The sequence below is a fragment of the Cupressus sempervirens genome, chromosome 11, assembly GCF_028749045.1.
Source record: "Cupressus sempervirens isolate cs-2001-9-10 chromosome 11, ASM2874904v1, whole genome shotgun sequence".
Classification (NCBI taxonomy): domain Eukaryota; kingdom Viridiplantae; phylum Streptophyta; class Pinopsida; order Cupressales; family Cupressaceae; genus Cupressus; species Cupressus sempervirens.
Genome location: NC_143128.1, coordinates 235,684,416 through 235,699,705, shown reverse-complemented (window position 1 = coordinate 235,699,705; position 15,290 = coordinate 235,684,416). Strand labels below are relative to the sequence as shown.

Below are 15,290 nucleotides of genomic sequence, written 5' to 3'. Positions count from 1 at the left end.
ATAAAGTGACTTGAAAAATATTTTATAAAGTCACTAGAAGTTCTTAGTAACTTCTTAGAAAAGGATGTTTCTAGAAGTTCTTAGTAACTTTTTAAGAAAGTAGATAAATAGAGGGCTTGGGCTCCCATTTGGGACAGACGGGAATTGATAATTCTACTACCATTCTCTTTGAGCATTTGTGGCACCATCCAGGTCTGCAAATATTCAACATAATCTTTGAGAACAATACCTCTCAAGAGATAGCATAACTGAGGAAGTGAAAGACCTTCTGAAGGGTTGCACTTTGGAAGTGGTATTCAGCCATTTCAAATTGAGCTTAATTTGTATACTCAGACTACTTGGGGGTTTGAGTTTTTGGAAGCAGATCCAAAAAAGAAAGTCTGAAAAAGCAGTCCGAAAAAGCAAAACAAAAAAGCAGATCCGAAAGAAGCAAGTGAAAAAAGTAGATCGGAAAAAGCAAAGCAGAAACGGCAACATTGGAGAAAATTATTACAACCATCTACAACCAGGTTCCTTTGTTAGCATTGCATTTTAGGTGTTATAAGTTTCAGCTGTAGGTGTGCATTATACCAACATTATCATATTTTGTAATCCATGTAAATGCCAAGAGTCTTGGCCATATTTCATGAGCATTGTATTAGAAATTTCATTGCAATTAAGGAGATAATAGTTGCTGGTGTTATTTGAGCAATTCAATATCATTTATTTTCAGCTAGTTAGTTTGCATACCAACTGTTTGTAAAAATGTCAATTGGTTGTAGGTTCTCTTTTTGGCATAAATAATGTTATAATTTTGCATCTAAGTGTTTTTCAAAATTACTAGTTGCTGTAGCTGCATATTGCAAGTAGTTTCAGTCACATATATGCATTGAATATTGTCAAAATAAGTTGCACATTCATGTTAGGTCATTGTTTAGTCAATTTAGAGTCTTCTTGCCAGCATTCTTATTGATGCTAAGTGAAGAAAAGAGTCATAAAAGCAAACTGAAATTTTATATCAGTCATATGACCCTTGTATGCAAAGTTTTTTTTCTTGAACCTTTATCAGCATTTTGGGATCTGATTTGAGCAGGGTCACTACAGTGGTATCAGAGCTATAAGTCCTGCCATCCTGTGGAGGTCTTATTGGGAATTTGGAATAGCCAGATAGAGAGAAAAATGTTTGACAAAATGTATATCAATCCAAATCAGGAAAAAATAATGTTCAAGTTACTAGATACATTAGAGGAGCAAAATAGGCGAATGGATATGATGCAACATGAGCAGAATAGGCGAATGAATATGATGTTGTAGCTTATGGCTAGAGAGATGGGCATCAATATTGATGATTTGTATATTGCTCCAATGCAGGAGGTAGTTGATTTCTCAGGTGGGATCAAGACATGTATAGAGCCACCCAGCTATGATGTTGGCGTTTCAGCGGAGTCAGTCAATGTGGGTTTACGCTTTAGTATAATTGATTCACAATCTGGCATTGAGTCATATGAGCAGAGTCAGGAGTCCACATATGAAGCTTTGTCAGCAGATGACGATGCAGCAATAGTGGGACTAGGAGAATGCAAGGATACTATCATATCAACAGCCACTTCTATGTCAGTTGAACCATCCAATGAGGAGTTTAGTAGTATGCATGCAGTGGTTGATGTGTGTTCTAATGATGGCACCCATGTTGATTATGAGATTTCATCAACTCCAGATTCGGTTAAGTTTTCTATTGCAGCTGTTAGTGTTGTTCGTATGTCCATATATTTTGATACAGCTACACCTATTGTTGATACAATTAGCATGAGTGCATATGGTTCGCCTTTAGCTACATCTTTTTCAATGCATGTTGGTGATGACCAGGATTCCAATCCAATATATATTATGTGGGTGGATACAGGGAAGAAGAGATTTCTTAGATCTTCTACGGAGTTGCTTTTTGGTGTCATTCTGACTTCTACATCACCCGCACAAGTTTTGGGTGCTATGTTACAGGACATGTGGTTGGTCTTGATGATGTTGATTTGCAATTGGTTTAATGTCCACAAGGATGTCACATACTATTTCATTTGGGATCCAGGTGGAGGTTAGAGTTCATTGTGTTGTTGGATTGCTTGAGGTCAAGCAATTTTAGGAGGGGTAGACTGTAATGTCCCCGTTTTGGCGGTAATTTGATTTAATTAATTTAATTAATTAAGTTGTCCAAAATAATAAATATTTTATGAGGATGACTAATTAGTTATTTTAATTAAATAAATAAGTGGTATTAAGTTAATTATTTATAAAGTTATCAAATAAATAAATATTAAAAAGGTAACTTTATATTTAATTAATTTAATAAAGTGACTTGAAAAATATCTTATAAAGTCACTAGAAGTTCTTAGTAACTTCTTAGAAAAGGATGTTTCTAGAAGTTCTTAGTAACTTCTTAGGAAAGTAGATAAATAGAGGGCTTGGGCTCCCATTTGGGACAGACGGGAATTGATAATTCTACTACCATTCTCTTTGAGCATTTATGGCACCATCCAAGTCTACAAATATTCAACATAATCTTTGAGAACAATATCTCTCAGGAGATTGCATAACTGAGGAAGTGAAAGACCTTTTGAAGGGTTGCACTTTGGAAGTGGTATTCAGCCATTTCAAGTTGAGCTTAATTTGTATACTCAGACTACTTGAGGGTTTGAGTTTTTGGAAGCAGATCCAAGAAAGCAGTCCAAAAAAGCAGGTTCGAAAAAGCAGTCCGAAAAAGCAGATCCGAAAAAAGCAGCTCGAAGAAGCAGATCCAAAAAAGCAATTCAAAAAAGCAAAACGAAAAAAGTAAGTGAAAAAAGCAGATCGGAAAAAGCAAAGCAGAAAGGGCAACATTGGAGAAAATTATTACAGCCATCTACAACCAGGTTCCTTTGTTAGCATTGCATTTTAGGTGTTATAAGTTTCAGCTGTAGGTGTGCATTATACCAACATTATTATATTTTGCAATCCATGTAAATGCCAAGAGTCTTGGCCATATTTCATGAGCATTGTATTAGAAATTTCATTGCAATTAAGGAGATAATAGTTGCTGGTGTCATTTGAGCAATTCAATATCATTTATTTTCAGCTAGTTAGTTTGCATACCAACTGTTTGTAAAAATGTCAATTGGCTGTAGGCTCTCTTTTTGGCATAAATAATGTTATAATTTTGCATCCCAAGTGTTTGTCAAAATTACTAGTTGTTGTAGCTGCATATTGCAAGAAGTTTCAGTCACATATATGCATTGAATATTGTCAAAATAAGTTGCACATTCATGTTAGGTCATTGTTTAGTCAATTCAGAGTCTTCTTGCAAGCATTCTTATTGATGTTAAGTGAAAGAAAGTGTCATAAAAGCAAACTGAAATTTTATATCAGTCATATGACCCTTGTATGCAAAGTTAATGACCCTGCTCAAATTTGATCCCAAAATGCTGATAAAGGTTCAAGAAAATGCTTTTCATACAAGGGTCAAATGACTAATATAAAATTTCAGTTTGCTTTTATGGCTCTTTCCTTCACTTAGCATCAATAAGAATGCTTGCAAGAAGACTCTGAATTGACTAAACAATGACCTAACATGAATGTGCAACTTATTTTGACAATATTCAATACATATATGTGACTGAAACTACTTGCAATATGCAGCTACAACAACTAGTAATTTTGACAAACACTTGGGATGAAAAATTATAACATTATTTATGCCAAAAAGAGAACCTACAGCCAATTGACATTTTTACAAACAGTTGGTATGCAAACTAACTAGCTGAAAATAAATGATATTGAATTGCTCAAATGACACCAGCAACTATTATCTCCTTAATTGCAATGAAATTTCTAATACAATGCTCATGAAATATGGCCAAGACTCTTGGCATTTACATGGATTACAAAATATGATAATGTTGGTATAATGCACACCTACAGCTGAAACTTATAACACCTAAAATGCAATGCTAACAAAGGAACCTGGTTGTAGATGGTTGTAATAATTTTCTCCAATGGTGCCCTTTCTGCTTTGCTTTTTCCGATCTGCTTTTTTCACTTGCTTTTTTCAGATCTGCTTTTTCGCTTTGTTTTTTCGGATCTGCTTTTTCGGACTATTTTTTCGAATTTGCTTCCAAAAACTCAAACCCTTAGGTAGTTTGAGCATACAAATTAAGCTCAACTTGAAATAGCTGAATACCACTTCCAAAGTGCAACCCTTCAGAAGGTCTTTCACTTCCTCAATTATGCAATTTCTTGAGAGGTATTGTTCTCAAGGATTATGCTGAATATTTGCAAACCTGGATGATGCCACAAATGCTCAAAGAGAATGGTAGTAGAATTATCAATTCCCGTCTGTCCCAAATGGGAGCCCAAGCCCTCTATTTATCTACTTTCCTAAGAAGTTACTAAGAACTTCTAGAAACATCCTTTTCTAAGAAGTTACTAAGAACTTCTAGTGACTTTATAAGATATTTTTCAAGTCACTTTATTAAATTAATTAAATATAAAGTTACCTTTTTAATATTTATTTATTTGATAACTTTATAAATAATTAACTTAGTACCACTTATTTATTTAATTAAAATAATTAATTAGTCATCCTCATAAAATATTCATTATTTTGGACAACTTAATTAATTTAATTAATTAAATCAAATTACCGCCAAAACGGGGACATTACAAAGCCCTTTCCAAGTAGTGTATGGCACACATCCAAGGGGCATAATGGAACCAAGAGACCTACCAACACATGACAACATCAGTGGGCATGCAGATGACTTTGTTTAGTCTATGAAAGAGGTGCATGATCAGGTTAAGCGAACCTTGATGGAGGCAAATCAGAAATTGAATGAGAAGAAGGATGAGGGGAGAAGAGAGCTGTAGTTTCAAGAAGACTTGGTGATGGTTTCTCTAAACAAAGCTAGGTTGCAAAGGGCATCCCTAGTAAGTTACAAATAAAGAGGATTGGGCCATGCAAGGTACTTGAGAAGTATGGACCCAATGCCTACAAAATAGACTTACCCAAGGACATAGCTATTTCTCCTATCTTCAATGTCAAAGACCTAATACCTTACAAAGGTCCAAGGGTGGATGAAGCAGAGTATCAGGAAGAGCTAAGGATATCTTATACTTGTAGGTACTTGGAAGAAAGCAACCACAAGTGGAGAGGATTTTGGATTCTAGAGTGAAAAAGAGCACAAGGAATAAGGTTTATAAAGAACATCTAGTGAAGTGGTTAAATACACCTAAAGCTGAGGTAACTTAGATTGCTGAGAGTGATTTCAAGAATCATGGCATCAACAAGGAGTTCCTCTCTCCACAAGTGCCTTAGGCTTCTTCTTGCAAGGGGAGAATAGTGCAAAAGCACCTAGGGTAAGGTAAAACCCTTACTCAAATTTTGATTTGTAAATGGTCTAACCAACCATTGAGTGAATAAGGACTCAATATGAAGTCCCAAGATAGGCTTAGGAGGTATGGATAGGTAGGATTTGGAGTGTGAGCCAAATTTTGTCAATTAGGTCCTGATAGGCAAAAATGGCTCAAAATTGCTCTACAAGGCAAAACATGGAAAAATGCCTAAAAGGGTGCAAAAAGTGTTCAAAAGAGTTCCTTATGTGTTTTAGGTTCATTTTATAAGGTTTGATAACAAATTGGTCAAGTTTGAAGGCTTAGTTTGCAAAATTGCAAAAGTTGTCAAAAGGTTGCTCATTGACAACTTTGCAATTTTTTGCAAAATTACATTAAGAATTTTTGCATAGTTTTGGAAAAGAGGTAACATGGGAAGTTATGGTTTGAGCCTAGGGACCAGGTGGTTAGGAGAAACTATAAGAACACCTTTCAACTGATTTCTAGGGGTTGGACATACAGTTGTACAGGCGACATATGCAAGGAGAGTTTTGCTTGGGAAAAAAAAATGTGATTTGAAGGATTGAACAAGAAGTTGGATTGAAAAGCTTACTATTTCGAATGGAATAGTTTCTTGGATTGATATAGTAATTCTGTGCACACTTGTTTTGATTATTAGTTACCATTTATCTAGTTTGCAAAATTAGTTAGATTCTTCATTCTTGCTGTCCAGTTTTGGCACAGTTTCATGAAAATGACCAAAGCTTGAATTCCCATGGTTGAAAACCTATGGCCTTTGGGAATCAAGTGATGGTCTATATATACTTTGTAAATAGCCAATTTGGAGAGCGTGGGACTCTGGTGGTCATTTTTTACAAGCAAGCCCTAGGCAAGCAAGAAAGGCTTGGCAAGGTGCAATGAAGGCTTGTAAGTTTGTTTTAAATGGAACAGAGGATTGGCACGTGCCAATTTGGGATGGCCAATGGAATATTAGAGTGTTAGGTGTCCTTAGACCAGAGGAGAAGGTCTGATACAAAGTTTTGAGCATTTGGTAACAGTTTGGTTAGCATTGCCCATAAAACCCTCAAAATAGGGGCAAACTAGAATCGATCAGTACGGACATCATGGGAGCCTAAGACTTGAAAAATCTTCAAGCTTAGGTCATTAGGAATCAAATTCCTAAAGACATCAACAAGCCTTGTTAAGATTTTTTGTGAGTTAATGAGAGTTCCTTGTTTTTAGGAGGGCTAATAGGGACTCTTAGGGCTACAAGGGAAAACAGGGCAAGATAGGTTTGTGGATGTGTGAAACTTAATAGGATGATGCAAAATGACATGGAATGTGTCAAGAACCTCATAAGGGTAGTCCAAACTTTGTTTTGACCTACTGGTGGCACTTGGGGAAAGGTTTGGCATATTGAACCAAAAGTTGCACAGTTGGTGACTGGGAGTTAGAGGATGAAAACTTGAATTGATAGGAGAGTTTCTTGGTGAAAGGGGATTGGAAGAAGTCCTCTAAGTTAGGGTTTGGAATAGAAGCCCTACGTAGGCTAGGAATAGCATTGGTAGAGCAAGAAAACTCTAGAGGGAAGAAGCTCCCCATCATTTCCCTAGGAGAGTTCCATGTACTTCTAGTGGCCATTGGAATAATGAAATGTAACGATTTACAATTAGTGGTTGATAAGGTTACCTTCTCAAGTGAGATTGCATTTGCTATGATGCATTGACAGGAAAGGTGGAGGTAGATGAACTCACTCATGAGGTAGATGTGACTACAAACTCTTTGGAGAGTGCACAATTTTCCCTTCATGAGTTTCAGCCATGGATTGAAGAGCTTATCGTGGAGTTGAGTTTGGCATAATCTTCACGAGCTACAAATACACTACAATCTTTTATGGTGGTAGTTGGAGATGATCATTTATCTAATGGTTGTAGAGATGATGTGGCTGAATCCATCACAAATATTGGTGTTGTAGTCTCATATGGGATGGGTATTTGGCTTGAGAGAAGAAAAGAACCACTTGTTGCACCAAGTTCTTCCAAGTTTAGTACTATGATAAATGATGCAAGTCAAATTGTCAATAGCTCTTGTGTGGCAATGGTGGATTGTTTAGAGAGTTGTGCGTTACTTTACAATGTTACTCCATCATCTCCATTTGGGACTCAGAGAGTGTCATGTGTTTGGGAGTATAGCTCTCTTGTAGATTTTTTCCCTCCCTTGGAAGAAAATCTCTCACATCATCCCATGCAACTGATTTTGGATGTCCTCTTGTTGCGTCGTAGAGTCAAAGTGATCAACTAAGGGTTGTAGAAGAACAAGTTGATTCTGCCTCATGTTAATTTTATTGCACAAATTTGTTTATTGAGTACCTGCGTGAGAGTTAGGAGTTCCAAGAAGGACCATTTGGATTCGCTGAGGCTACTCTCATCTAAGGGTCATGCAACATTCAACACTTTGTAGAGTGATTATAGAGACTTTGACTACAATGCGTTCTCTTAGAGATTTTATGGTTGGGTTTGTAGAGAGGGTTAAGATTGGAGTCATCTCCCAATTACAGAGTTGCTGGTAATGAGCCTTTGACAAAAGTTAGAGATTTCTACAGTAACTACACAATGAGGAGTGTTCACCATATTTCATTTGATCTACATATGGAGGATTTGATGATGCATCGATGTGGATTAGCTTCAGGATTATACCATCCTTGGTTGGATGGGTATTCACCACCTTTAGTAGATTGAGTTGGTAGTTGCAAGTTGGTGGAGGACTCCTCATAGAGTGAAAACATCCATTCTAGTTTAGTAGAGGATGGAGATAATGACTTCGATATATATTATGGAGTCCTTATCTCCACAATATGGTTGGATTTCATATTAGTGGGGGGCTGGCAAAGTGTAATGTGAGATTTAGTGTAGAAGAGGCTTGCAAAAATTATTACCTCCCTAGGATAGATGGATGTGAGTTTTGTTTGCTTTGGGATCGAGGTGGTGGTGGGGTTAGTACTACAAGTTGGATGGGTCACATTGGATTGCTTCACCATCCGTCATTGTGACATTGTAATCAAATTAGCGGAACAAAAGTCTAGGAATGTGCTTCTTGGAAGGCTTCTATCCTAGATTTGGGATTCAAGTATATTTGGTTGGACACTCTTTAGTGTGTTTTGGGGTCTTTTTCGTGCATTGTGGTTCCAGTCTAGGTTCACTAGGGAGTATTGCAGTGTGTACATGGTGTAGATTACTTGCAATTTCACTTTTGACCCTCATGTACATGAATTGTTTCAAATGCATAGTTTTAGTGCACAAAGATTGGACAACTGAGTTGTTCATTACTCTGTAGATGTGCTTGTAGTTATGTTGGTGCTGTTGTGGTTGTGTTTCAGTATGGGACATTTCGTAGTCTTCCTTTGCACCTCTAGTGTAGTGGAGTTTCTTTGCAATTGTGATTGCTTGGCGACAAGTAATCTTAGGGAGGGCATACTATAATGTCCCCATTTTTGCAAGCATCAGAATTTGTTTGGATTAGCCTATCATTAGTCCTCATAGGTCAAGTCAGATGGTTAGAGGGCTCCTAGTTGGCGAAATAGGAGGCTTTCTCCCTTCTGGAGCACGAAAGTGCTTAGGATTGTTCTTCGTTTGGTTTAGTTTGGTACACTTCCTATTTATAGTAAGTCACTTATCTAGTATTTCTAGATTTGGAAGGGTACCTAGACCAAACTCTATTGCTGTGATTCCCTATAGCCTCTTTGTTTTGATTAGGTATTCAGAGATTTACTAGTTATAATAAATCAAGGATTGAGAAAGATGGACCCTTACTAGTTTTAGTAAGGTGCCATGGTTAGTAGTGAATGCAGTGGGCTACATCCCAGTGAAGTCAGATTTGATTTGCAATGATCAATGGAGTTGTAATATTATAATTATTATTAAAGATATACTTTAATAATGATTAATTATTAGTGTATATCATTTATTGAATTATGAAGTGACTATAATAAAGTTATAATATAAAACTATTTTAATTATTCTAGCTTGTTCGAGTATCTACTTCATAAGAAGGACTTAAAAGTAACTAATGTTTTATCCCACATTGCTGCAAGTACAAGCTTTCATCAACTAAAAAGCTATATGAGCAAGGCCATCCTTTCATTTGAGATATGTTGTGAAAATTGGATATTGAAATTATTTGTCCATTGTTGGAAATCAGTGACTGATTCTTAACAAGAAAAAACTTTTAGGAAGCTGAAAGTTGGACACAAAGCTTAAGCCTTCCTATCCACCCATCCATAGCTAAATTTGATAAACTGAAAATATCGCTCATATGAAAAGGATTCTCTTATTATAGAAAAACATTAAGATGTGTGCATTGTTTTACCTTAGAACATTTAACTTTCTTTTAACTTATCAAACAATTAAAATCAACAAAATGACAAAAAAATTAAAGCCTTTTTACTATTGCTTATCTATTTGATGAGATATTTGTATGGTGTCATATGTGCCATTTCTATAGTCTAATGATGTGTGAGTTACGTTCTAACTTAATTGTTGATGTGTTTACCGGAATACATAGGTGTTCAAAACATAAGATTTATTATTTTAGAATGTGAGGATGTCACACAATTTATTTGGTAATGGAACTTATTTTGTGCAAAATAGAAATGTACTAAGGATTCAAATTCCATGTTTTCCTTCTTTATTATAGTTTGAACAGAACTGTGAAAACAAAAGAGCTTGATGTTGTAAGATTGGCATATAGTTTCTAACCATAAGCAATTTTTTTCCTTTTTATAAGATAATATGCCTAAGGTGATAAGGGGAGATTCAGCTCGAGTGGTGCAAATATTTGCGAATCTGATAAGTAATTCGATCAAGTTTACTTCATGTGAGTATTGGCTGGTGAAATGGCAATGATCATGTTCTTTACATTTTCTGTCTGAAATCATTTTGGTTTTACCAATTATATACTCGAAATCAGTCACGATGAGAGATTAGTAGATAATAGAGGTAGTTCTACATTGTTGATTCATCTTTGTTCACCTCTTTTATTATTTTGGACTTTGATTTTTTTAATTTCATCAGAATTCACATTTTACACACATGTGGACACACCCACATTCAATCCACATGTAGACTACACACACACACACAAGAATTTGCAGATGAATACACACAGAGGGTTTTGCTTCCTTTTTAGGACAAGAAATGCAACCTTCTTTGATAAACGAAGGTAGGTTGTTTTATATTCCCTAATAGGAGTGTGCATTTTAAGTTCTCACTTTACTTCGTACAACTTGTTTATGAATTTTTCCAATTATCATTCCACACTGGTTTATGATGTTTCCAAGAAATTTTGAAAAACTTGATACATGCTAATCTGATTTTACTTGGAGACTCTCAACCTTGTCTGCATAGCCATGCAAACAAAGAACACTAAGTTAGAGTTATGGAAGAACTTCAATATGAACCTTATGCAAAGTACAATATAGTAAGGATGCAGCTTTGAAAACCTGAATGATAGAAATTGGTACCAGTTCTCTAATCCTTACATCATAGACTTGCTCAGTGGCATCATTTGCATAGGCTTCCTTTCAATCCATCAAAAATACTTATTCCTATGCTCAAAAAACTGTGATTACAAAACCGAAATATAGGAGATAACATGTATAAACTGTATACAACAATATTGGATGCATCACTATCTAACATGCTTGATTGAGTGACAAAGACGGTACTATCACAATGCTTACCCAGGTTCAAATCTCCCCATATACTACTACGTTTTCTATGAGTATTAACATGGTGAAATCAAAAAACAAGTAACAAATTTTAGCTTTATACACCTTCCATCTTTGAAATACCCTTCAATCCTCATTTTTGTAGTTAGGGTACAATGAGTATTATTATGTACATATTAATTATTTGTTGGCTTCAAGTAGCTATAAGTATCAATTTGTTGATGATCATGTTCCTCTTGGAAACTATCAAGTCCTTCAAATAGATTTTGAATCATTAGGGAAAGACAATATGATCTAGTTGATTTGAACCTAATCTTGAGCTGACCATTTTGGTCTTCTTCTTTAATAAATTCACACATGAATAAAATATGTGTTTTTACTCTTGTATCTGGTGTGCATTGCCATCTCTATTAATAATGCATGCATTCATTTTATCAAATAATGCACTAAACATTTGGAGTTGTTGCCTTAAAGAAATCAGGTCAGATTTGAGAGGTTCGTATTAATGAGCCTGGCTGGCTCTTGCTAAGCTGGATGATTGAAGAAATGATCTTTGTTTTCATTTTGGCAATTTTGTATTCTTTTGTGTTTTGAATATTTTTATTTCTATTTTTTTGTATTTTTTGTGGAAAAAATATATATGCATATAAAATTGAAATGCAATGCCAGGATAAACTGAAAAGTTGAAACAGTTGCAGATATTGTATTCACTTATTCTGAATTTGCAACAATTCATACAGTATACCAATGCAAAATTTACAAGCAAACAATTTATCAAAAAATATTAAGAATCTGGATGCTGATTCAATTCCCCTGATGAATGCATGCTGTAGTAATCATGGGCCACCCTTTCTTGAGTCTCACGGAGCTGTAATAATGTAAAAGTAATCATCCCTCAATGGCTGATGCAGCCTCACAGTGAGAATGCAGTCTCTGCACACCCAACTGCAGGCCCAATGGTTAAATGCAAGCCCTTTTATATGCACATGGCCCTGCAGATGAAATCACTGCCTCTGAAATGTTGAACACAGGCAGAGAAAATCAGTCACACAGCCCTCAGATTGGCATGCGACTTCAACAAATGAGAGAACAATGCCTTCTCAAGGAAATCACTGACAATTCCTGGTAAAACGCAGCCCTTCAGCACATTATAATTGCTTCTCCAAAATTGCACATTTGCAAAAGCATTTAATTCAACCCTATTTGATTCTTAGGTCACTCTAGTCTTGGAAATCCACCTTCCCAAATACAAAATGTCACAGTAGGAAAGGGCCCTTCAATTTGTTATACTTCTGCAACAATTTGAAACCCAATTCAAGAAGAATTTCCAGAATTCACAAATTCAAACCCTTGCTGAATACCAAAGCAATAAAAAATTAATGGAATACAATTACCAAATTCCTCCGAAATAAATTGCTTCTCAAGCCACAGTAGCCACAGTAGGAGAAAGCAACAAAAATTCAGTCCAAATCCATTATACTTCAGCAATGGGTTGAATTCACCAACTCAGAAACCCTTACAAGGGACAAATAAAAAGCAATAAATAATTGAATGCTTTTTACACCAAATGGGCTCATATTTATAAGATAATTTGGCACTTAGCTTCTTCATTGCACCTTTCACTAAGAAGCTTCATCTATTCAATTTCATTTTATAACATTAAATATCATAAAGTACCATTATAATAATGAAGCCTTGATAATTAATGAATAAATACAAACCCATCCATCCATTAAATATCCCCATCCAATGTAGAAGATGACCAACCAGCAGTGTCACCAACTGCATTGCCAAATATGGCAATTGCCCAAAATAAACTTACTAAATATAGCAAGTCCACAATGGAGACCCTCAAATCTCATTGTCAGCTCACGAGGGTCATGATGATGACCTGACACAGTCAATTGCAGAGACTTGCCATAAATGGGGACATTACAGTCCTCCCTCCTTGAGGTTGCTTGCGCTTAATCAATCCGACAATGCATGAACTCCAACCTCCACTTGGATCCCATATGAAGAAGCACTTGATATCTTTGTCATAATTGAACCAATAGTATACCAATAACATCATCAGAGCCAACTACATAACCGCCAACATAAGTGTTGATGATGTAGAAATCAGGGCATTCCCAGAAGACAACTCAATAGGAGATCCCAACATACTATCCTTTACTATATCCACTCTACTATCTTGCCAAAAATCCACCTTAGGCACAAACAAACTCTGCACCCGATGCAAATCTTGAACAAGTGAGTCGAATATGAGACTGTAAACACTCATCATGGTATATAGCCTAGTGCCACTATGACCATTGCTACCCTCATCCTCAGGTTGTTGTGATGACTCTGCCTAAATCTCATCAATATAAACCCGCATAGCACGGTTCACTGCACCCTTCGGCCCCAAGGCACAAGTAAGACCTTTAGAGAAAGGCCCTTTGCACCAAAAGCAAAGCCTTCTCCTCCTTAGGTCCTATATAGAAACATCATCAATCTTCCCAGCTGACTTTCCCTTGTCCTCAACAACTGTGGGCTCCTCACTAATAGGCACAAGAACAGAAGATTTTGGAGTAGACTTGCCTTGAAAGATGACTTTAAATTCCTTACTTTACTCACTGCCTCTTGTAAGGAAGATGGGTCCAATGACATAGCCCATCCTTAGAGTGGCTCACCCAATCCCTCCATGAACAACATCACTTGTCTACCCTCTGATATGTCATAGACTATAACTGAAAGCCTCTGAAACTCATTGATGTAACCCTCTAAACCACCAGACTGTCTCAACTGAGCCAACTCTCAGAAGTACACCTCAGGGTCCTTCCTATCAAATCTCTCGATTAGTCGATCCATGAACTCCTAATAGGAAGTGATCTGATCATGATGAATTAAAAAAAATCCATGATACCACCAATTTTAAGCAACTCCATCAATATGCAACACACCAAATGTGATAGCATCCCCCTCAGTCATCGAACGCAATGCCAAATATGTGTCGAGCTTATGGACCCAGGCTCAGGTTGTCACTCTACTACTACCATCGAAGTACTCCAAAGTCTTCTTACCGGCCACCTCATGTAAACGAGTCTGTTAGGGCATCTGTCTCTCAGGTGCAAGCTTTCCTCTAGAATGTTCCCACTTCTACATTAGGATTCTATCAAAGTTCAAATGTTTCTTTATGGCCTACAGTAGAGCATCCCACTCTGAAAAGTGTGTCACCACATCATATGAAAAAGGTGTGGCCTTTGACTCAATACTGACCACATCTGCCTCTGGTCTTGGGAACGTGGGCCTTTGCAGCCTATCATATGTGCTAGTATGTCTAGTCTTGCCAACCCTATTAGCTAACTTGCCCCGATCCTCTGCTCTAGTCTTGTTGCTATCTCTAAATCTGTCAACATCTCAAGACTGATGATAACTGACAGAAGCATCTTGAGCACCTTGCTCCCTACTCCAATCTCTAGGGAGTGGAATCCGCTGCAGCGTCTCAAAAAGATGGTGCAGCACCTCGGCAACATGGTGTTGACCATGCACAAGATCTCGTAAAATCTCTTGGGCCTCTCTATCCACCTCGGAACCAGTGCCACCATCTCTATAACCTGTATCATTAGAACCACCCGAACTACCATCGCCCCTATTGCCCATAGAACCAAACTAAATCTCAGAACCTCCATCTTTGGGTGGAGAAGTACGATACTTGGCTGCGATAATGTCTACCCGGAATAAACCTTTGATCCTTAGAACGAAATAATAATAACTGAATAAAGCACTAAAGACTAAGCCCAATTCTTGCAAGCTGGTAGGAAACCACTCTGATACCACTATAATGAGCTTGGTTGGCTCTTACTGGCTTAGTTGGACGAAAGAAGAAACGATCTTTGTTTTTTCTTTGAAAATTTTGTATTTTTTTGTGTTTTAAATATATTTGCTTTTATTTTGTGTTTTTGTATATATATATATATGCATAAACAATTGAAATGAAATGCAAGGATAAACTTGAAATAGTTGCAGATATTGCATTAACTGATTCTGAATTTGCAACTCATACAGCATACCAATGCAAAATTTACAAAGCAAACAATTTATCAAAAAATGTAAAGAACCTGGATGCCAATTCAATTCCCTTGATGAATGCAAGTTGTATTAATCATGAACCACTCTTTCTTGAGTCTCATGGTGCTGTAGTAATGTAAAGGAATCCTCCCTCAATGGTTGAAGCAACCTCATAGTGAGA

At 36.6% G+C, this 15,290-nt stretch overlaps 1 protein-coding gene across 2 annotated transcripts in view; it reads left to right on the top strand.

The window, feature by feature from the left end:
* The window catches only part of HK1 (histidine kinase 1), a 278,995-nt gene that overhangs the window by 196,328 nt on the left and 67,377 nt on the right, over positions 1–15,290 (top strand). For both annotated transcript variants that reach the window (XM_089809077.1, XM_089809076.1), the window contains exon 7: positions 10,117–10,206. In XM_089809077.1, the coding sequence (XP_089665203.1) occupies positions 10,117–10,206 (90 nt within the window). The remainder of the gene's footprint in view (positions 1–10,116; positions 10,207–15,290) is intronic.